The sequence below is a fragment of the Heptranchias perlo genome, chromosome 4 (assembly GCF_035084215.1).
Source record: "Heptranchias perlo isolate sHepPer1 chromosome 4, sHepPer1.hap1, whole genome shotgun sequence".
Taxonomy (NCBI): Eukaryota; Metazoa; Chordata; class Chondrichthyes; order Hexanchiformes; family Hexanchidae; genus Heptranchias; species Heptranchias perlo.
Window position 1 is genome coordinate 30,433,664 of NC_090328.1, and position 24,407 is coordinate 30,458,070.

At 42.3% G+C, this 24,407-nt stretch overlaps 1 protein-coding gene across 2 annotated transcripts in view; it reads left to right on the forward strand.

Annotated features, from left to right (window-relative positions):
• Nucleotides 1–1,449: 1,449 nt before the first annotated feature.
• poc5 (POC5 centriolar protein homolog (Chlamydomonas)) overlaps nucleotides 1,450–24,407 on the forward strand; it is a 94,077-nt gene continuing 71,119 nt past the window's right edge. The window contains exons 1-3 of one of the 2 annotated variants that reach the window (XM_067982696.1): nucleotides 1,450–1,535; nucleotides 8,831–8,914; nucleotides 23,833–23,980. In XM_067982696.1, the coding sequence (XP_067838797.1) occupies nucleotides 8,831–8,914; nucleotides 23,833–23,980 (232 nt within the window). In that variant the 5' untranslated portion in view covers nucleotides 1,450–1,535. The remainder of the gene's footprint in view (nucleotides 1,536–8,830; nucleotides 8,915–23,832; nucleotides 23,981–24,407) is intronic. The other variant, XM_067982695.1, reaches the window with a different exon arrangement.

Here is a 24,407-nt window from a genome sequence, read left to right on the forward strand (position 1 = left end):
GTGCGGACTCGAGGGGGATCAGATCATCTGCGGACCCCCGGGGAATCAGACCGTGTGCGGACCCCCGGGGATCAGACCGTGTGCGGACCCCCGGGGATCAGACCGTGTGCGGACCCCCGGGGATCAGACCGTGTGCGGACCCCGGGGATCAGACCGTGTGCGGACCCCCGGGGATCAGACCATGTGCGGACCCCCGGGGATCAGACCGTGTGTGGACCCAGGGGGGATCAGACTGCGTGCGGACTTGAGGGGGATCAGATCATCTGCGGACCCCCGGGGAATCAGACTGTGTGCGGACCCCGGGGATCAGACCGTGTGCGGACCCCCGGGGATCAGACCGTGTGCGGACCCCCGGGGATCAGACCGTGTGCGGACCCCGGGGGGGGGATCAGACCCTGTGCGGACCCCGGGGGGAGATCAGACCCTGTGCGGACCCCGGGGGGGGGATCAGACCGTGTGCGGACCCCGGGGGGGGGATCAGACCGTGTGCGGCCCCCGGGGGGGGGGGATCAGACCGTGTGCGGACCCCGGGGGGGGGGATCAGACCGTGTGCGGCCCCCGGGGGGGGGGGATCAGACCCTGTGCGGACCCCGGGGGGGGGGTGGATCAGACCGTGTGCGGACCCCGCGGGGGGGGATCAGACCCTGTGCGGACCCCGGGGGGGGGGGATCAGACCGTGTGCGGACCCCGGGGGGGGGGATCAGACCGTGTGCGGACCCCGGGGGGGGGGATCAGACCCTGTGCGGACCCCGGGGGGGGGGGATCAGACCGTGTGCGGACCCCGGGGGGGGGGGGATCAGACCGTGTGCGGACCCCGGGGGGGGGGGGGGATCAGACCGTGTGTGGACCCCGGGGGGGGGGGGGGGGATCAGACCGTGTGCGGACCCCGGGGGGGGGGGGGATCAGACCGTGTGCGGACCCCGGGGGGGGGGATCAGACCGTGTGCGGACCCCGGGGGGGGGGGATCAGACCGTGTGCGGCCCCCGGGGGGGGGGGATCAGACCCTGTGCGGACCCCGGGGGGGGGGGGTGGATCAGACCGTGTGCGGACCCCGCGGGGGGGGATCAGACCCTGTGCGGACCCCGGGGGGGGGGATCAGACCGTGTGCGGACCCCGGGGGGGGGATCAGACCCTGTGCGGACCCCGGGGGGGGGGGGATCAGACCGTGTGCGGACCCCGGGGGGGGGGGGATCAGACCGTGTGCGGACCCCGGGGGGGGGGGGGGATCAGATTGCCCGCAGTCACTGCCCAATGAGCTTCACCCGGGAATCTGAGCCAATCCAAGAGGCGCTTTACGCGTCTGTGATCCATGGCAACTGCGCGGGGAGAAAATCTGTCCAATCAAAACACAGGATGGAGCAGCGTCGAGATTGCTCGCCGGGCCAATCAGCGACGGGTTTGACGGCCTGCGCCTCCAATAGCATCGGCCGTTATTGGCGTGCGGAGAGTTTGAAACGGCCGGGGAGACAGGGCGGAGGAGGCGGCGAGCGAGCGGGGCCTGTGCTGGGATTTTCAGTTCCCATATTTCGGTTAAGGTACAGTATCCCCGAGCCTTCAGTAACGGTGTGGGTGGTTTACGGTTCCTTTGGGTAAAGTTCTGTCCTGAGGGTCTGACCGAATATTAAAGCCACCTACGGTCAATGATGCAACAGAGTATTCCTAAAATAACCAAATGTGTGGAAACTGTTAGAAATATCTTCACCTGGCGCGAAGGTCTTGGGTTGTGCAACAGCTAAAGGAGGTTTTAATTTGCATTAATTCCGAGATTTCTCCTGTTGCTGTCACTTCTTGCTTGTGCGAAGAGACTGTGTTGGTACTCCTGTCTATTGGGTAACCATGATTACCAAGCCTTGAAAATTAAGTCTTTTATTAGCTCTGTAAAAGTTGGAGTTGTAGTTTGTTCTCGAATAAAAGTAAAATGATGTCCAGACTGACGTTCAAAGCTACATGGAGGTTCAACCACACTTCTGGTTTTCACCAGGCTTTGGGTGGGTGGGGGGAGTTGAGCATCTAGTTTGTTACCCAGTATCCAGTTGACCTGCAACCCACATTTTATTTTTAAAATGGAAGATATGAAATGGATTCAAGAAATTAAAATTAGGCTTAGTTGATAGTCTATGACTCAGAAGATTGTAGGTTGAAGCCCCACACTAAGCAATGAGTACATAGTAAAGGTTGGTGCAAGTGCAGTTCTGAATGAGTACTGTGTTGTTGGAGGTCCTTGGGATGAGATGTTAAACTGAGGCTTAAGTGGATGTAAAAGATCCTCAGGCACTCTTTGAAGAACAAGGAGTTATGGCTAAGATTCCTCCCTCATTCAACACCACCCAAAAGAAAATACAGATTAACTGGTCATTTAATGTATGTGGGACCTTGCTATCTGGAAAATTAGGTGGTATGTTTCCCTTTGTAATATCAGTGACTGCATTTCAATTCATTGGCTGTGAAGTGCTTTGGGACATCTTTAAGGATGTGATGAGATGTTATATAAATGCAAGTTTGTTCTTTTGAATATCTGATAAGGAAATTGACTTTGTTTTTAAAAATTCAACTGTAGGCCCAGATTATGCTGTTTAGAAGCAATATGGAATTTCACTCTCTATACAAGTATAAGTCTATATCAAATTTTTAAAACAGGAGTGCTTATGACAATATTGCTTTGTTTTATTGATGGCTGGTTTTGGGAGAATGTGAGAATTGCTAACCTCAACAATGCTAAAATGTGTTTTAAAGGTGTTGTCCTGCAAAATATTTTCTGAAGTAGGTCTTTGAAGTGAGAAATAGTGAGTTAGAAAGCTACTCTACAACAACAGGACAGAAAATAAATAGTTGGTATTGAATATATAAATTGCAAGAGTAGTGTGATAAATTGGAGCAAAGTATATTTTTAATCTTTTAGCCTGTTTCTAACATTGCAGTTGTAAATATTTAAATAGGAGCAGGAGTAGGCCACTTATCCCCTCAAGCCTGTTCTGCCTTTTGTTGAGATTATGACTGATCTGTGACCTAAGTCCATATACCTGCCTTAGCCCCATATCCCTTAATAACTTTGGTTAACAATCTATCAATCTCAGATTTAAAATTAACAATTGAGCTAGCTTCAACTGCCATTTGCGGAAGAGAGTTCCAAACTTTGACCAACCTTTACATGTAGAAGTGTTTCCTAACTTCACTCCTGAAAGTCCTGGCTCTAATTTTTAGGCTATGTCCCCTAATCCTAGATGCTCCAACCAATGGATATAGGATAGATAGTTTCTATCTATCTATCTGTTTATCTATCAATTCCCCTTAATATCTTGAAAACTTTGATCAAATCACCCCATCATCTAAGATCCAGGGAATACTACCCTAGTTTATGTAATCTCCCCTTGTAATTTGACCCTGGAGTCCAGATATCATTCGAGTAAACCTATGCTGCATTCCCTCCAAGGCCAATGTATCCTCCCTAAGGTGCGGTGCCCAGAACTGAACACAGTACGCCAGGTGTGGTCTGACCAGGGCTTTGTATAGCTGCAGCATAACTTCTACCCCCCTTGAATTCTAATCCTCTAGCTATAAAGGCCAGCTAGAGGATTAGCATCACAGATTATTTTCTGTACCTAACCATGACATTTTACTGATCTTTGTACATGGACCCCTAAGTCTCTTTGGACCTTCATTGTTTTGAACTTTTCACCATTTAAGAAAGTGCTCCTGATCTATCCTTTTTAGGTTCAAAGTGGCTAACTTCACTTGCCCACATAGAAATCCATTTGCCACAGTTTTGCCCATTCACTTAATCTATTAATATCTCTCTAATTTTATGCTTCCATCTACACTGCTCACAATGCTGCCTATCTTTGTGTCATTAACAAACTTGGATATGTGGCTTTCTATCCTGTCATCTAAGTTGTTAATAAATACAACAAATAGTTGAGGCCCCAACACTGTTCCCTGTGGAACACCACGTCACATCCTGCCAATTTGAGTACCTGCCCATTATCCCTGCATTCTGCTTCCTGCTGCTTAGCTAATTTCCTAACCAGGTCAATAATTTGCCCTTTTATTCCATGAGCTTCAACTTTAGCTAACAGTCTCTTATGAAGGACTCTTATCAAATGCCTTCTGGAAGTCCATATAAACAACATAATAGACATTCCCCTGTCCACTACTTTAATTACTACTTCAAAAAATTCAATCAGGTTTGTCTGGCATGACCTGCCCTTAACAAATCCATGCTGGCTCTCTGATCAGCTGAACATTTTCAAGGTGTTCAATCACTATCTTCAATTATAGAGTCTATAATGTCACACACTTCATCAGCTGGTTCTACCAGACTTTGCACTAAGGTAGTAGGAGCACCAGAATTTTGCAATACTTTGAGGCTAAACTTTGTGTCAAGAGAATGTTGATTTCGTACCCAGCTGACAGAGGCACAGGCTCAGGGAATTGGTGCATAATGCACGTCACATGGAGTGGCCAGCACCTGGAAAGCAGAAAGAACGTGATGAATTGTGTGAATAAGGAAACCCCTTGTAAGGAAGTGGTTGTCATGATTTTCAGCTGATGGGGATGGATGCAAGTTAACTTGAATTTTTTTTTAAATTTAACCTATGCTTCAGTGTGGTGCTCTACTTGCAGACTATTCTGTGCACAGTTGGTCAGCAGTCGTTGAGAACAATGAACAACAACTGAACACAGTGGGTCCAAGCCACAGGATGTGGAGCATGGAGAAGGGGAGGTATTCCCCAGTAGTTTCTGTAGGAGCAGCATTGAAGCATCACTAATGCATTCAGTAAGGAATTCAGCAGAAACTTCTTTACCCAGAGAGTGGTTAGAATGTGGAACTCACTACCACAAGGAGTAGTTGAGGCAAATAACATAGATACATTTAAGGGGAAGCTAGATAAACACATGAGGGAGAAAGGAATAGAAGGATATGCTGATCGGGTTAGATGAAGTAGGGAGGGAGGAGGCTCGTGTGGAGCATAAACACCGGCATGGACCTGTTGGGCCAAATGGCCTGTTTCTCTGCAGTGCTGTACATACTAGAGACGCTGTCTACTAATGTGATAATTATGTTTTCCTGGGCCATGTGTTAACAAGAAATTGTTATGCAACAGGGGCAAAATAATTGCCGTAGCTTTACAATGTTCGGCTTGGTATAGGATCTCACATGCTATAAGGCAGGCATGTTAAGGGGAGGGAGGGGACGAGGGGGCTGCGTGAGAGGGAAGGGAAGGGGGGGGGGGGGGGAGGTGGTGACAGGGAGGGGACGGGAGATGAAGTAAAGAGGCCGCTTCCTGGGGGCCTATCTGTAGTTTCTAAACGTAGCAGTAAGAAATTCTAAGGACAGTCAGAGTACACCAAGCACCCTAAAGAATGTTAATGTGGTGGTGGGAGGAATAGGGACGATCATGAAACAGCTATATTAAATGATTCCCTCGTGAGTTATTGGAGAAAGTAATCGATAATGCTCTCGTGAAGCGCCTTGGGACATTTTGCTACATTAAAGGCAATATATAAATGCATGTTCTTGTTGTATATCATAGGCCATAGCTGAGTATTATGTGCTGTTTGTGTGTCAGGGGAAAGAAAAGGTTTCAAACCTGAATTAATTTGTAAGTTCCATCTTTAAGGCTGTATTGGTATACTGGCAATAAGATATCAATGACCGATTACAAATCAAAAGTTAAATAGGTTAAAATCTTGAGTAGTTAACTGGAGATTGTAAACAGTATACAGACCAGTATTGTTTCTGAAATGCATGAAAACAATGAAAATGGCTCACTTGTAGTCAAACAGAGTTCTAAGTGCGATGTACTGTTCAGTTTACTGCATTATGAAGCACTGATGAAGTAATGGAGAAGATTGATGAGGGTAGTGCGGTTGATATTGTGTATATGGACATTCAAAAGGCATTTTATAAGTACCACATAATAGACTTGTTAGCAAAATTAAAGCTCATGGGATTAAAGGGACAGTGGCAGCGTGGATACAAAAGTGGCTATGGGACAGAAAGCAGAGAGTAGTGGTGGACAGTTGTTTTTCAGACTGGAGGGAAGTATGCAGTGATGTTCCCCAGGGGTCAGTATTAGGACCACTACTGTTTTTGATTTATATATTAATGACCTGGACTTGGGTATAAGTTTGCAGATGACACAAAATTTGGCAATGTAGTAAATAATGTGGAGGATAGTAACAGACTTCAGGAGGGCATTGACAGACTGGTGAAATGGGTAGACACATAGCAGATGAAATTTAACAGAAGTGTGAAGTGATACATTTTGGTAGGAAGAATGGGAAGAGGCAATATAAAGTAAATGTACAATTTTAAAAGGAGGGCAGGAACAGAGTGTCCTGGGGGTGCTCATACACAAATCTTTTGAAGGTGGCAGGACAAGTTGAGAAGGCTGTTAAAAAGCATTTGGGATTCTGGGCTTTATTAATAGAAGCATAGTGTATAAAAGCAAGGAAGTTATGCTGAACCTTTATAAAACTGGTTAGGTCTCAGCTGGAGTATTGTTCAATTCTCAGCACCACACTTTAGGAAGGATGTCAAGGCCTTAGAGAGGGTACAGAAGAGATTTACTAGAATGATACCAGAGATGAGGAATTTCAGTTATGTGGAGAGATTGAAGTATCTGAGGTTGTTCTCCTTCGAACAGAGAAGGATAAGGGGAGGTTTGATAGAGGTGTTCAAAATTATGAACGGCTTTCACAGAGTAAATAAGGAGAATCTGTTTCAAGTGGCAGAAGGTTGGTAACCAGAGGACATGGGCCGCATGGTGGCCTCCTGTGCCGTAATGATTCAATGCACAGATTTAAGGTGATCAGCAAAAGAGCCAGAGGCGACATGATCTGGAATGCACTGCCTGAAAGAGTGGTGGAAGCAGATTCAATAATAACTTTCAAAAGGGATTTGGATAAATACTTGAAGGGAAAACATTTAAGGAACATTCGAAGGGAAAGAGCAGGGGAATGGGATTAATTGGATAGCCCTTTCAAAGAGCCAGCACGGGCACAATGGGCTGAATGGCCTCCTCCTGTGCTGTACCTACTATGATAACTATTATGTTGTACTGTACCCCAGCGATTGCAGAAAATCAATATTTAATTGGTTGTCAAGATGCCTTTAATAGCCTTCAATATGTGCTAGTAGAGATAAAAGTTAATGTTTTAAAATGAACATATTTTTAAAATAAGAGTTGTCAAAGATTGAGCGCTTGAGATGTTTGGGAAGATATTAAGTGACTATCATCCCCGTTTGGGCAGCTAAACTCCAATCAGGAATTTTGGAGGGAAGCAGGGTAGAAGTTATTTGCTCTCAAATACTTAGATCTAGAGAAAAATGTGTAAACCTGCTGCTTTGTTATATGCAAGTTGCAATCCATAAGTGCTTTAAGCTTACTTCAAGCCAGCGTTACAGGGGATAGTAACCTTTTGGGCTTTAGCTTCTCTATTTAATCATAGTTTCTGCAAGCAGTCCTGTTTTATTACTGTCTTTTAAAAAAAATTATAATTCCAAATTTCTTGTTTGCCAAATATATTTCCTCTGAAGCCTCTGCGCATCTCCAATTCTGGCCTCTTGTGCATCCCCGACTTCCTTCGCCCCACCATTGGTGGCTGTGCCTTCAGCTGTCTAGGCTTTAGCTCTGAAATTCCCTCTGTAAACTTCTCTGCCTGTCCTCCTTTTAAAACACTCCTTAAACCCTACCTCTTAGACCAAGCTTTTGGTCACCTGTCCTAATGTCTCTGTCTTTGGCTCTCATTTATTTTATTTGTCTGATTATGTTCCTGTGAAGTGCCTTTGGTCATTTTACTATGTTAAAGGCACTACATAAATGCAAATTGTTGTGGTGGTTTAGTGTTTCATGGAAAAACATTGAGCAAATTTCATTTGGAATATTAATGAAGCCTGCTACCTGATTAGGAGCTCTTGCACTGGTCGTACAATAGCAGAGCTGGGAGAAAAATAGCTGCATCATGCTCAGTGGGCTACTGCAACTCTTAATGGGATTTCTTAATTTAAAAAGGAGTGTCTAGTTTTGAAAATTTTAGCTTTTTAAAATTTGTTCATGGGATCTGGGCGTCGCTGGCAAGGCCAGCATTTATTGCCCATCCCTAATTGCCTTTGAGAAGGTGGTGGTGAGCTGCCGCCTTCAACCCTAACAAGTAAGTCCTTAAATGTGCAAGTCAGCTGATTGTCAAAGATTTGGTGGAGATTTATTTTTAAAATAGTAGAGGTATTGTAGCTGAAATCTAAGATCATCTTGTTAAATTAGCATGTTCTGTGGCTGCTGTCATTAAGTCTGCAGAGACCGATTGGAATAAAAGGGCAAGTGACCAAATTTCTGTACCATGTCTAAACCAGAAATTTTTCCAGGGTATGAAGATTAATTCAGTGCTTCATAAATGGTGGGTCTTTAAGAGAAGTGAACATTGATTTTAGTGATCTGGAAATGACCCTGTTAAATTCTTAGTAAAGTATTTTATCTTAGTTATTTGTAACAGTCCTTTTTTTAAAAGAAACACTGGTAACATGCTCTTTAAATTCCATTTTGAAGGAAAAGGGTAAGCTTGAATCCAAGCAATTCACATATCCTTAATTACAGTGGTGAACAGACCAGCTGAATTGTGTGTAGTGAGCCATCTGTTTGTGTCAGTGACTGCATAAAGCAAAAAATGCATAATATCTGATGGGGAGGGAGAGACTAAGGTTCGCAAGATGAAGAACTCCCAGGTCACATGGAGACTAGAATAATAAGCAGATAATGTTGAAATTATTTTAATTTTTTTCTGGGCCTAGGTCAGTACATAAATCAATCGATTTGCTCTCTCTTTTGTGCAGATGTCCTCCGATGAAGAGAGGATTTCCAGCCCTGTATTGCCTAAAGATTCAGATCGGGGTAGTTCAGTCTCTTCTGATCTGCAGGTAGGGAGGAGGAATTTCAAGTTTAGGTACTTGAGATAATCAGTCACTAAACATAATTTGTATATATATATTTAATAAAACATAAATCTCACATGCTTTTAGCAGTAACATTATGATACTACATGTACTGTCACTGTTTGCAGAGTTGTGCTGTATATTGGCATTTGTGGACAAATTGGTGCTTCCACCATCACCTGGCCCATCTTCTGTAGTTGTCCCAGAATACCATAGATGGGGAGGAGCTGTGTCTACAGCTTTGTTCATAGAATCAGAAATTTATGGCACAGAAGGAGATCACTTGGCCCATTGTGTCGGTGCCAACTGAAAAGAGTTAGCCCACTTTCCAGCACTTGGTCCATAGCCTTGTAGGTTATGGCACTTCAAGTGCATGTCTAAGTATTTTTTAAATGAGATGAGGGTTTCTGCCTCTACCACCCTTTCAGGCAGCAAGTTCCAGGCCCCCACCACCCTCTGGGTGAAAAAATTTCTCTTCCGCTCCTCTCTAATCCTTCTCTCAATTACTTTAAATCTATGCTGCCAGGTTATTGACCTCTCTGCTAAGGGAAATAGGTCCTTCCTATCCTCTCTATTTAGGCCCCTCATAATTTTATACACCTCAATTAAATCTCCCCAGCCTCCTCTGTTCCAAACAAAACAACCAATTTTTCCTCATAGCTAAAATTCTCCAGTTCTGGCAACATCCTCGTAAAACCCCTTTGTACCATCTTTAGTACAATCACATCTTTCCTGTAATGTGGGGACCAGAGCTGTACGCAGTACTCTAGCTGCGGCCTAACTAGTGTTTTATACAGCTCTAGCATAACCTCCCTGCTCTTACTTTCCTTTATTAGCTGAGGCATAGAATGTATCCCGTTTGGCTTAGCCACCTTATCTATCTGTCCTGCTACCTTCAGGGATTTGTGGACGTGCACTCCAAGGTCCCTCTGTTCCTCTACACCTCTCAGTATCCCCCATTTATTGTGTTTTCCCTTCCCTTTGTCCTCCCCAAATGCATCACCTCGCACTTTGCTGGATTAAATTCCATTTGCCACCTTTCTGCCCACCTGACCTGTCCATTGATATCTTCCTGCAGTCTACAGCTTTCCTCCTCACTATCAAGCACACAGACAATTTTTGTATCATCTGCAAACTTCTTAAACATGTTCCCCCCCCCCGCCCCCACATTTAAGTCTAAATCATTATTATATACCACAAAAAGCAAGGGACCTAGTACTGAGCCCTGCGGGACCCCACTGGAAATAGCCATCCAGTCACAAAAGCACCCGTCAACCATTACCCATTGTTTCCTGCCACTGAGCTAACTTTGGATCCAACTTGCCACTTTCCCTTGGATCCCATGGGCTTTTACTTTTCTGACTAGTCTGCCATGTGGGACCTTGTTAAAAACCTTGCTAAAATCCATGCAGACTACATCAAATGCACTACCCTCATCGACCCTCCTTGTTACCTCCTCAAAAAATTAAATCAAATTAGTCAGACACGACCTTCCCTTAACAAATCCATGCTGACTGTCCTTGATTAATCCGTGCCTTCCTAATAGCGATTAATAATGTCCATCAGAATTGTTTCCAATAGTTTGCCCACCACCGAGGTTAGGCTGACTGGCCTGTAATTACTCGGTCTATCCCTTTCTCCCTTTTTAAACAACGTTAGCAGTCCTGCAATCCTCCAGCACCATGCCTGTAGCTAGAGAGAATTGTAAAATGATGGTCAGAGCCTCTGCTATTTCCTTCCTTGCTTCTCAACTGCCTGGGATGCATTTCGTCCGGCCCTGGCGACTTATCTACTTTCAAAGATGCTAAACCCCTAAGTATTTCCTCCCTTCCTTTGTTTATCCCATCCGATATTTCACAGTCCTCCTCCTTAACTACAATGTCTGCATCGTCCCTCTCTTGTGAAGATCGATGCAAAGTATTCATTAAGAACCATACCCACATCTTCTGTCTCCACATACAGGTTACTTTTTTGGTCTCAAAGGCCCTACTCTTTCCTTAGTTATCCTCTTGCTCTTTATGCATTTAGAAGACATCTTTGGGTTTTCCTTGATTTTACTTGCCAATATTTTTTCATGCCCTCTCTTTGCTTTCCTAATTTCCTTTTTAATTTCACCCCTGCACTTTCTATACTCCTCTAGGCTTCCTGCAGTCTTGAGCTCTCAATATCTGATCATAAGATTCCCTTTTTTGCTTTATCCTATTCTGTGTGCTCCTTGACATCCAGGTGGCTGTAGATTTGGGAGACCCACCCTTTTTCTTTGTGGGAACATATTTGCTCTGAACCCTCACCATCTCCTCCTTGAATGCCTCCCACTGCTCTGATACTAATTTACCCTCAATTAGCTGTTTCCAGTTCACTTTTGCTAAATCACTTCAGCTTAGTAAAATTGGCCTTTTCTCCAATTGAGAACTTTACTCCTATCTTTGTCCTTTTCCATAACTATGCTAAATCTAACTGAATTCTGATCACTACCACCAAAATGCTCTTTCACCTGCCCAGCTTCATTCCCTAAAACTAAGTCCAGAACTGCCCCCTCTCTTGTTGGGCTTGCCACATACTGGCTAAAAAAATGCTCCTGAATGCATTTTGAGAATTCTGTTCCCTTTATATCTTTTTACACTGATTCTATCCCAGTTAATATTAAACTGAGGCCCTGTCTGCGCTCTCAGGTGGACGTAAAAGATCTCCTGGCACTATTTGAAGAAGAGCAGGGGAGTTCTCCCCGGTGTCCTGGCCAATATTTATAGGAACATAGGAACAGGAGTAGGCCCTCGTGCCTGCTCTGCCATTTGATAAGATCATGGCTGATCTGTGATCTAACTCCATATACCTGCCTTTGGTCCATATCCCTTAATACCTTTGGTTGCCAAAAAGCTATCTATCTCAGGTTTAAATTTAGCAATTGAGCTAGTATCAATTGCCGTTTGCGGAAGAAAGTTCCAAACTTCTACCACCCTTTGTGTGTAGAAATGTTTTCTAATCTCGCTCCTGAAAGGTCTGGCTCTAATTTTTAGACTGTGCCCCCTACTCCTAGAATCCCCAACCAGCGGAAATAGTTTCTCTCTATCCACCCTATCCGTTCCCCTTAATATCTTATAAACTTCGATCAGATCACCCCTTAACCTTCAAAACTGCAGAGAATACAACCCCAATTTGTGTAATCTCTCCTCGTAACTTAACCCTTGAAGGCTGGGTATCATTCTAGTAAACCTACGCTGCACTCCCTCCAAGGCCAATATGTCCTTCTGAAGGTGCGGTGCCCAGAACTGCTCACCGTACTCCAGGTGCGGTCTAACCAGGGTTTTGTATAGCTGCAGCGTAACTTCTGCCCCCTTGTACTCCAGTCCTTTAGATATAAAGGCCAGCATTCCATTAGCCCTCTTGATTATTTTCCGCACCTGTTCATGACACTTCAATGATCTATGTACCTGAACACCTCGGTCCCTTTGGACATCCACTGTTTTTAACTTTTTACCATTTAGAAAGTACCCTGTTCTATCCTTTTTTTGATCCAAAGTGGATGACCTCACATTTGTCTACATTGAATTCCATTTGCCACAGTTTTGCCCATTCACCTAATCTATCAATATTGTTTTTGTAATTTTATGTTTTCATCTACTCTGCTTACAATGCCACCAATCTTTGTCATCAGCAAACTTAGATATGAGACTTTCTATGCCTTCATCTAAGTCGTTAATAAATATTGTGAATAATTGAGGCCCCAAGATAGATCCCTGCGGGACTCCACTAGTCACATCCTGCCAATGTGAGTACCTACCCATTATCCCTACTCTCTGTTGCCTTTCACTCAGCCAACTTCCTATCCAAGTCCGTATTTTTCCCTCTATTCCATGGGCTTCTATCTTAGCTAATATATCAAATGCCTTCTGGAAGTCCATATAAATAACATACATTGACATTCCCCTGTCCACTACTCAACCAACACCTAAAAATTATCACATTGCTGTTTGTGGGACCTTGCTGTGCACAACAGTGACTACGTTTCAAAAGTACTTCATGGGCTGTAAATCCCCTACTATTACTGCCCTATTCGTCTACATATCTTCTATCTCCCTCTGACTGTTTGGGGGTCTACGGTACATTCCCAGCAGTGTGATTACCCCTTTTTTGTTCTTTTAGCTCAACCCATATGGCCTCATTTGATGATCCTTCAAACATGTCATCTCTCCTCACAACTGTAATTATTTGTTCAACCAATATTGCCAACCCCCTCCTTTTTTAACCCCCTTTCTATCTCGTCTGAAAACCCTGTAACCAGGAATGTTGAGCTGCCATTCCTACCCCTCTTTAAGCCATATTTCAGTAATAGCTATGATATCATACTTCCACGTGTCCATCTGTGCCCTTAGCTCATCTGCCCTATTCACTCGACTCAGTATTGACGTCACTATATACAACAGTTTTATTGTCGATTATATAAGCATTCCAGGTTGATTACTTTTTTAGTGCAAGTATAACTGTTCTGGAGATGTGCCTTAAGCATTAGTCACCCTTGTGGTGCTGCTACCTGTATTTCTTCAATAGCAAGGAGTAAGACATCCTGATGCAGTTAATTGTCTGCATGAATTTACACTACTGCATTCAGGAATGAGAGATGATGGGATATTTTTCTGCAGCCTGCAAAACAAGATGACAGTATACCATTCCTGAGTGCCAACTGTCATACAACACTGAAAACATCAATGATAAATGGAGTTAAACTTTGAGCATATATTTTCTGAGGTTTTCCAGGCACATTTGCTACTTATTCATCCCAACGTAGTTTGGTTGTGATTACCAAATGAAAAGCTCAGTGTTTGTAATTGGAGTTGGATGTGTAACATCACACTTAATCTTTTTCAAAAGGATTATTAAATTAGTGTATTCACTCCTGAGTCAGAAGGTGGTGAGTTCAAACCCCAATCCAGAGACAGCACGTATTCTAGACTGACACTTCAGTGCAGTACTGAGTACTGCATTGCCAGAGGTGTTGTCTTTTGGATGAGACGTTAAACTGAGGCCCCCGTCCACCCTTTGAGGTGGATGTAAAAGATATCGTACTATTCAAAGTTGCCAGTGGAGTTTTTCCAGTGCCCTGGCCTAGATTATCCCTCAACCAACATCACTAAAATAGATTATCTAATTGTTTACCTCATTGCAAAATAGTGCATTGTTATGTGGAGCACTGTTTAGAGGTCTCCCTGATGTCTTTAGTGGTACATACCTTATCTGCTGTTAGATGACCAATAAAGAATACACACTAATATATATGTGCTGTACATAGTGAGGTGGAGGGGTTTGTTGCAAGAATTGTATGTCAGGGATGAAAGTATCTTTCTGTTCTTACTCTCCTTGCCTTTTACATTGTACATGTTAAAACCAAAACTTATCTCTTGTAAGTCTGTCAATTTAAAAATATTGGGAGAATTGCTGCTCTGGTTGCTGAGTTGCAACTTGGGCAAGTGGGTGGGCAAAAAAATGGCAGATGGACTATGAAGTATGAGGTTATCTGCTTTGCAGAGACTAGGAACTGTGGAGGAGCAAAGGGACTTAGATGTCCATGTGCACAAATCACTAAAAGCTAGTGCGTAGGAACAAAAAGTAATTAAAAATGGCTAATGCAATCGTGACCTTTATCACAAGGGGGTTGGAATACAAAAGTGAGGAACTGATGCCTCAGCTGTACCAAGCATTGATCAGACGCCACCTGGAGTACTGCATTCAGTTTTGGACATTGAATCTCAGGAAAGATATTGACCTTGGAAAAGAAAGAAAGACTTGTATTTATATAGCGTTTTTCACAATCTCAGGACGTCCCAAAGCGCTTTACAGCCAATTAAATATTTTTGAAGTGTAGTCACTGTTGTAATGTAAGAGACGCAGCAGCTAATTTGCGTACAGCAAGCTCCTGCAAACAGCAGTGTGATAATGACCGGATAATCTGTTTTTATTGATGGTTGCGGGATAAATATTGGCCAGGACACCAGGGATAACTTCCCTGCTCTTCGAAAAATAATGCTGTGGGATCTTTTACGTCCACCTGAGGGGGTAGATGGGGCTTATGTTTAACGTCTCATCTGAAAGACGGCACCTCAAAGATGACAGGTAGCGTTGTAAGCAGTGTAGATGGAAGCATAAAATTAGAGATATATTAATAGATTAGGTGAATGGGCAAAACTGTGGCAAATGGAATTCATTGTAGGCAAGTGTGAAATCATCCACTTTGGACCTAGAAAGGATAGATCAGAGTACTTTCTAAATGGTGCAAAGCTCCAAAGAAACTTAGAGGTCCATGTACATAGATCATTAAAATGTCATTGACAGATATAGAAAATAATCTGTAATGTTAATGGAATGCTGACCTTTATATCTAGAGGACTGGAATACAAGGGGATAGAAGTTATGCTACAGCTATACAAAGCCCTGGTTAGATCGCACCTGGTGTACTGTGTTCAGTTCTGGGCACTGCACCTTAGGAAGAATATATTGGCCTTGGAGGGATGCAGCATAGATTCACTAGAACGATATCTGGACTCCCAAGGGTTAAATTACGAGGTGAGATTACACAAACCAGGGTTATATGCCCTAAAAAAAAAATTAGAGCCAGGACTTTCAGGATTGAAGTTGGGAAAACTTCTATATGTAAAGAGTGGTGGAAGTTTGAAAAACTCTTCTGCAAATGGCAGTTGATGCTAGCTCAATTGTTAAACTATCAATCTCAGATTTAAATTTTTTTTTTGTTAACCAAAGGTGAGGCGAGTATATAGTTAGGTCACAGATCAGCCATGTTCTCATTGAATGGCGGAGCAGGCTCGAGGGGCTAACTGACCAACTCCTATTCCTATGTTCCTCCAACAATGCAGCACTCCCTCAGAACTGCACTGGAGTGTCAGCCTAGATTTTGTGCTCGAGTCTGAGTGGGACTTGGAAGGGATACAGTGTAAAATCACCATACTGATACCAGGACTTCAAGGGTTAAATTATGAGGACAGGCTACCGAAATGTGGCTTGTGTTCCCTCAAGTTTAGGAGATTTGAGGTGTGATCTAATTGAGTTGTTTAAAATGATAAAGGGATTCAATAGGGTAGATACATAGAAACTATTTCCTTTGATGGAGGAATCCAGAACAAGAGGGCATAATAAAATTGGAGCTAGGCCATTTAGGAGTGAAATCAGGAAGCACTTTTCCCCATGAAAGGCTTTTGGAAATCTGGAAAACACTCCCCCAAAAAACTGTGGATGCTGGGTTAATTGAAATTGTCAAGAGATTGATCGTTTTTATTCGTTCCGGGTGTCAAGAGATAAGGAGCAAAAGTGGGTAGAGTTAAGGTACGGATTAGCCATGATCTAATTGAATGGCAGAACAGGCTCGAGGGGCTAATTGATGTTCTCCTGTTCCTAAGTTATGTTCTAACATTGTAAATGCGTTCAAAAGAACATGTTCATGATGTGCATAGTAACCAAAGTAATTTATTCCCATGGTTTCTCATTACTATATTCACTTTCTAATTTCTTGTTTCTTAGCTCCTTTTCTATTGTTTTGCTATATTTTCAACTATCTGGATCAAATAGTTCTGGTTTTAATGTTTTTTTTTTCTCTCTGTGGGTTACCTTTATGATCTTTTTATAATATCTTGTTGCTGATATGTGAACCTTGTGATTGTAGCACATCACTACTTGAGTGCAGAATCTAGGCTGACACTCCAGTCTAGTGCTGAGTGCTACATTATTGGAGGTGTCATTCTTTGGCTGAGACATTAAACTCGTCTCAATTGCTTGTTCCTGTAGACATTAAAGATCCCAAAGCAATGAGCTGTCCGGGTGTTCTGACCAACAATCCTTCCTCTACCAATAACACTTTTTAAAAAAAAAAACTAATTGGTCGATCTCATTGCCGCATTTAAATCACTGCATTCCAAAAGTAATTCTTTCTTTAAAGCTCGTTGACATATTTTGATCATTTGGTAAGGCACTAATATGTGAAGTATGTTTCTTCTCATCAGACTGAGACCTTGTAAGGTACACAGTCCCTAACTCAGCACAACCATTGAATGTGTAATGTATTCACTGATTGAAAGCCCACTAGGAGGACCCTTTGATCAAGTTCACTAATTTGTTGTCCACCTGCACTAGGTCGAAGGGACCACAATCTAAGGAGATGTTTAAAGTAATGGGCACTCCCAAGCCATGAAGCTGAAACATTTTGTGTGTTATATCGATATTGACAGCAAATACTAGTGGCCTGCAGTTTTTTTTAGTATGGGCGGGGGGGGAGGGATTTGAAGGGTTGTCCATCTAACATAAATAATTTTTAGCTGCTGGATTTGTCCATGTATGGTGATTCTTCATTTGCTCCATCTCGTGCTTTCCAACTGGTTTGGTAGAAAATTCTACAAAGTGTAAACCCAATCCAATTTGATAACAAGATGATCAAAAGTCAGCTAACTATGCTGGCTAGTAATTATAATGATACAGTCCCCAATGCTTATAGTGGGCATGTTGGTGTCAATGAAATTTGCCTGCTATATGCGGTGATGGGTGTAATCTGACAGCCGAGATCCTGGAGGTGACGGGCAATGCAGCGCGGGACCATGCTATCTTCTGACACTTGCCATTGCATCACAGGTGTGTTTTCCAGTAAAGGATGCATTGAACTTGGTTTATTGCAATGATCTGAATGTAGATTCGTTAAAAGGATTCTGGGTGTAAACTGTTCTGGTTGTGTATTTTAAAGAGGAGATAGTGTGGGTACAAACTCGACACATTCCCACGAGGGGGAAAGTAAGTGACTAAAGATTTAGAGATTAAAATGAAACAGAAAAAGGAGGCTTATGATAAATGTTGGTTTCATAATTCAGTAGAGAACCAAGCTGAATACAGGGAGAACTGAAAAAGGAAATGAGGGGCAAAGAGAGTGTATGAGAATGGGTAACATAAAGGAAGCCCAAAAGTTTTTTTATAAACCTATAAATAGTAAATGGGTCGTCAAGGGAAGAGTGGAGCCAACTAGGGGCCAAAAAGGAGATCGTCTCACGGAGGCAGAGGGTACTAAATGAGTACTTTGCATCTGTCTTCACTAAAGAATTGGATGCTGCCAATGTCACAGTAAAGGAGAAGATAGTAGAGAAATTGGATAGGATTAAAAATAGATAGAGGAGGTACTAAAAAGGTTGGCAATACTCAAATTAGATAAGGTACCCGGTCTGTATGGGATGCATCCTAGGTTGCTAAGGGAAGTAAGGGTGGAAATTGTTGAGGCTGTGGCCACAATCTTCTAATCCTTCTTAGATATGGGAGTGGTGCCAGAGGACTGGAGGATTGCAAATGTTATACCCCTGTTCAAAAAAAGGGGAGCAGGATAAACCTGGCAACTACAGGCCAGTCAGCCTAATGTTGGAGGTGGGTAACTTTTAGGGACATTAATCTGGGACAAAATTAATTGGCACCTAGAAAAATATGGGTTAATAAATGAAAGCCAGCACAGATGTTAAAGGCAAATCGCGTTTGACTAACTTGATTGAGGGTAGTACAGTTGTATACAGATTTTCAAAAAGCGTTTGAAAAGTATCACATAATAGACTTGTTAGCAAAGTTGAAGCCCATGGGATTAAAGGGCCAGTGGCAGCGTGGATATGAAATTGGTTGAGGGACAAAGCATAGAGTAGTGGTGAATGGTTAGTTGGTTTTTCAGACTGGAGCGAAGTGTGCAGTGGTGTCCCCAGGGGTCAGTGTTGAGACCACTGCTCTTCTTGATACATATTAATGACCCGTACTTGGGTATACAGGGCATAATTTCAAAGTTTGCAGATCTCTCAAAACTCAAATGTAGTAAACAATGTGAAGGATTGTTAGACATTAGGAGGACATAGACAGAATGGCGAAATGGGCAGACACATTGCAGATGAAATTTAAGAAGAGTCAAGTGATTCATTTTGGGAGGAAAAATGAGGAGAGGCAATATAAAACTAAATGGTACAATTTTAAAGGGGTTGCAGGAACAGTGACCTGGGGGTGTAAGTACACAAGTCTTTGGAGGTGGCAGAACAAGTTGAGAAGGCTGTTAAAAACACATATGGGATCCTCGGCTTTATGCATAGAATACAAAAGCAAGGAAATTATGCTAAACCTTTATTTAAAAAAAAATGGTTAGGCCCAGCTGGAGTATTATGTCCAATTCTGGGCACCACACTGTAGGAAGGCCGTCAAGGCCTTAGAGGGTCCAGAAGAGAGTTACTAGAAGGGTACCAGATTTCAGTTATGTGAGAGACTAGAGAATCTGGGGCTGTTCTCCTTAGAGCAGAGCAGAGCAGGTTAAGGGGAGATTTGATAGAGGTGTTTGAAGTCATGAAGTGTTTTTATAGAGTAAATAAGAAGAAACTGTTTCCAGTGGCAGAAGGGTTGGTAACCAGAGGACACAGAACTAGAGGTGACCATAAGGAAAAAATTTTTTAGAGTTATGATCTGGAATGCGCTGCCTGACAGAGTGGTGGAAGCAGATTCAATAATAACTTTCAAAAAGGAATTGGATACTTGAAGTGGAAAAGTTTGGGCGATGGCGAAAGAGCAGGGGAGTGGGACTAATTAGAACTTAATAGTAGCAGGAGTAGGCCATAAGGCCCCTCGATCCTGCTCTGCCTTTAATAAAATCATGGCTGATCTTTGACCTCAATGCTGTTTTCCTGCCCGATCCCCATATCCCTTGATTTCCCCTAGAGTCCAAAAATCTATCTATCCCAGCCTTGAATATACTCAATAACTCGGCATCAACAGCCCTCTGGGGTAGAGAATTCCAAAGATTCACAACCCTCTGAATGAAGAAATTCCTCCTCATCTCAGTCTTAAATGGCCGACCCCTAATCCTGCAACTGTGCCCTCTAGTTCTAGACTCTCCAGCCAGGGGAAACAAACTCTCAGCATCTACCCTGTCAAGCTCCCTCGTAGTCTTGTGTTTCAATGTGATCACCTCTCATTCTTCTAAACTCCAGAGAGTATAGGCCCATTCTATTCAACCTCTTCTCATAGGACAACCCTCTCATCCCAGGAATTAATCTAGTGAACTTCTGTTGCACCGCCTCTAAGGCAAGTATATGCCTCCTTAGATAAGGAGACAAAACTGTACCAGTACTCCATGTGAGATCTCACCAAAGCCCTGTACAATTGTAGTAAGACTTCCTTACTCTTGTAGTCCAACCCCCTTGCAATAAAGACCAACATGCCATTTGCTTTCCTAATTGCCTGCTGTACCTGCATGCTATCGTTTTGTGTTTCTTGTACCAGGACACTCAAATCTTTCTGGACACCAACATTTAATAGTTTCTTATTTAAAAATATTCTGTTTTTCTATTCTTCCTATCAAAGTGAATAACCTCACATTTCCCCACATTATACTCCATTTGCCACCTTCTTGCCCACTCACTTAACCTGTCTTTTAACCCTTTGCAGACTTTGTCCTCCTCACTGCTTACTTTCCCACCTAGCTTTGTAGTGTCAACAAACTTGGATAAATTACTCAGTTCCTTCATCCAAGTCATTAATATGGACTGTAAATAGCTGAGACCAAGCACCGAGCCTTGTGGCACCCCACGAGTTACAGCCTGCCAACCTGAAAATTAATAGTTTAAGAGGCACCTTTGAAACTGATGCTTATCGTAATGGAAAATGGTTAGCACCATTTGCCCAATATAGGCGGCTTTCCAGGATAAGTGGGGACTGTAAGTGGGCAGTCATTTATGGCCAAACAGCGATAACCATTAATAATTTGCATTAACATCAATTGCAAGGTTGCCGGTTATAGCGTCTTAAGTGCTCTGTTTATTTTGGGCAGAAACAGCTGTGCTTAGTGATATTGTGTGAGTGAAGTACACATGAAAATATATATCAATTTTCTCCATTTTATATATACACAAAAATAGTGAGGGAAGTACACAGGGTAAACACTATACTGTTTTTGCAGCACCCTATCTGTAATATGCTGGAAAATTAATAGTGCTAAAAAAAACCTACACAATCTACTGAAGCTCTGGTTTCTATTCTGACGCCATTGGTGATGTAATTCAGTTCCTCCACCCTGGTGAACGACCTGCTTGTCACAATTCAGATTATGAAGCACCACTGTTTATTATCCGTTGCTGTTTAGTATTGAGTTATGCTACGACAAAAGGATAGTGAGGCATTAAGAGACAGGTCCTTAAGTGCTAGAGAGCAAGAACTCCAGATGAGAAGGGGGAAAGCTGGAAAAGATTGAAATAAGTCTGTCCTTGGTCAGGTCTAGGGTCCGACATTAAGGAGGTTCATTCAGATAGTGCTTCAGGGAGCTGCAAATGCTGATGAGCGACAACATATGTCTACAGTGCTACTACGTTATACTGGCAATTGCGTTTGCACGAACACACCTGATATAAGCGGTGGGGCTTGTACTATACTCCATACGTACATTTGTGCAACATTTTTCTAATTTCTAGGTATGGTTGCTCTCTGAAAATTCATGGGGTGCCACGATATACCAAACAAGTAAGTTGAATCGGATTGGAAATATTTATTATGGTTTGAGTTGTGGGAAAATAAACTTTGTATTAAAATTTGAGGACATTTAGTTTTTGGAATCTTGGTGCATTTAATCTGGACCTCTGTTTGGGAACTCCTGATTTTTAAGCTCCAATAGTTAGATTTTAATGAGGTGCTGGAGACCCTCCAAGCACTAGCTAGTTTGATGCATACATCCAAAATGCATTTCCAAAGTATACATACTGTTATGGAAAACTGTTGGACATTGGTCTCTTGAATCTTTTCTCCTGTCGTGTTTTCCATGTTAGTGTTATGAACAAGTTTTTTTTCATTACCCCCCATTATAAAGTTATTAGGAGAAATTTCAACCACATGTAGAATGTTCCACAATTATCTCCATAAGGGTATGAATTTGCAATGATGATGCACAGCAGAACAAAAACTGATCCTCTGTTCAAAAGCACATATAATGGATGCTAGGGATTACAAGCCTATGTAAAGGGCATATGTTGGAGATTCATGGACTGATAACTTCTGAATGACAGTCATTACATCCCATTGTAGCTCTGACTATAACTTGTTAAAGTGTACCTTGCAAGTCTTCATGCATTCTTATTTATACCACACATTAGATAGGATTGTGTTGAATTTAAATACAAGCTATATTCAGATTGCAGACATCACTTTTTTTTCTAATTATGACATTTCCACAAAATGTGAACAGGTTTTCGAAATGTCATTTTATATGGTTTTTCAAATCTCTCCAACAATAAGTCTGAACTCTATCTGTTATTTCCTTGATAACGCACTCTCTGGTATTTGTACTCTGTAAATCAAAACCTTTTTGGTCATTATCTGTAGTATTTTTGCATTCACCCATAGGTTGCTGTAGGGTTTATGCAACCTTTCATCGGACATTCTTCAATTTTTGGCCCTAGCATAGTGCTCTGTGCATTCCATCATGAAATCAGGAGAGAGCGGTATACTTAGTTGTCTTATATGGTAATAAACTTTTATGTGGACCAAACAAAACCAGAGTGAACTGGACAATATCTAATCATTAGCAGTTAAACAGATATAATTGCTAACTGTGTTCAGATGATGACCAGTTACAGCTTCAGTTTTACTGACCAGTATTAAAGTGAGTGGATAAGAAAAAAAAATGTCTAAAGAAACAAATTAAAAGGGGAGAATTTTGAATTCAGTGGAAAAAGTTTGCAAGTGAACTGATGAAGAATCTCAAAAGACTATATTTAGCAAGGATGTAATCAGAGACTTGAAGGCACTTTTTTTGTTTTTAATGCCTGATATGAGACCTAGTTTATAAAATAAGCATATAAGCTATCAGTCTTTAAGATCCTACTGGACTTTGCATGAAAAGAAGGGCCTTAACATATTGCCCCTTTTTTTTTGCCCTTCCCCTCATTTACAATTTTCACACAATGATGAACAGTCATGAAATCAATCCACAAAGCACCAATAAAAATTCCAGAATACTGTTTAATACAAATGAAATTTCAATTGGTCACTAAATCAGTGGCCTTGATGTGTGTGGAACTGGAGTTATTGTGTTCTGAAAATCAGAGTAGGTGGCATTATGATTTTTCCCATTTTAGATAGGTGTTGTACCCTTAAGGATTAGGTATTCAAAGAATTGCTTAAAATTAAGGTATTATGTTATGCATCAGTCAAGTTATAAGCGAGTGACCAAAATTGAACTCTCAAATTTGATGACTACGTATAGTGACTTCCTAGTCAACAGCTTACTGAGGTACAGTAATTACATTACAGGATGATTGACCAGATGTATTTGATGTGCCGTGACACCAACTGATGACCATGAGTGGAACTTTCAACTTTGGCAAGAGCGTAAATCGGGCGGTAGCGATGTCTGCCCGTTATGGAAAGGAATATGCGGCATGTATAATGGGTCCTATCTGCTACCACCCTTTTTACACTCCAGCCAAAGTTGTAAGTTCCAATCTATGTAAATAAAGTGCATATGATGGTAATGTTGGATTGGCATATCTAGTTTTGAAATGTGTAAGAAATTATACCACCTGAGACCAAAACCGACTCCTAGAAAATAAGTTGCCTGAGGGAAGCTTTTCTTTATTATGACAAGATCCCTCAGGTGTCAAAACTTGAAATATTTTGGCTTCAAAAAGTGTCTCTGAAAAGATTAAAATGTACTGAAACTGCACAACGTAAAAATGAGTGTGGTTGGGATTGGCCTGCAGTATTTAAAGGTCATTCTGCTGTGAATCTTTTCTATCCTGTGTGCATCAGATGTAGTTAATTTGAAGGAATAGGATTCAAAAATAAGTGCTAAGTATGTTTCTTTATTTCTCCTTCCCTCTTTTCTCCCCTCCCCCCCCCCCAACCCACCTTGTAAGGATGAGTATGAAGAGCTCCTACGTTATGCAGTAGTAACTCCAAAGTGGGATTCTGGTGTCCTCGGACAGTCACATTGCGAGACAAAACTTGCAACAGACGGCCAAGATTCAAGTCCAATGGAAGGTGACCAATCTCAGCATTTTACAGGTGAAGCCCTGACCTGCTCCAAACAAAATTCTGGTAGTGCAAATATGATCCCATGCTTTCCAAAGTTCCCTTTAAAACTGCACAAACTAAAGAAAATTAAACTTTCTATATTACAAATTTTAGTCTTACTCTTTTTTAATAACCACTCTTTAAAAACTTGTTAAGTCATTGATTAGGTTTCATTTGATCAGAAATCTACATTCTTAATTCATTCAACCTTCACAAAGTCATAAAGGTGTCAGCCTTGGCTCAGTGGTAACACACTCTCATCTGAGTCAGAAGGTTGTGGGTTCAAGCCTCACCAAAGACTAGAGTATATAATCTAGGCTGACACTCCAGTGCTGCACTGTTGGAGGTGCCATTTTTGGGATGAGACATTAAACTGAGGCTCCATCTGCTCTGAGGTGGATGTAAGAGATCCCATGGC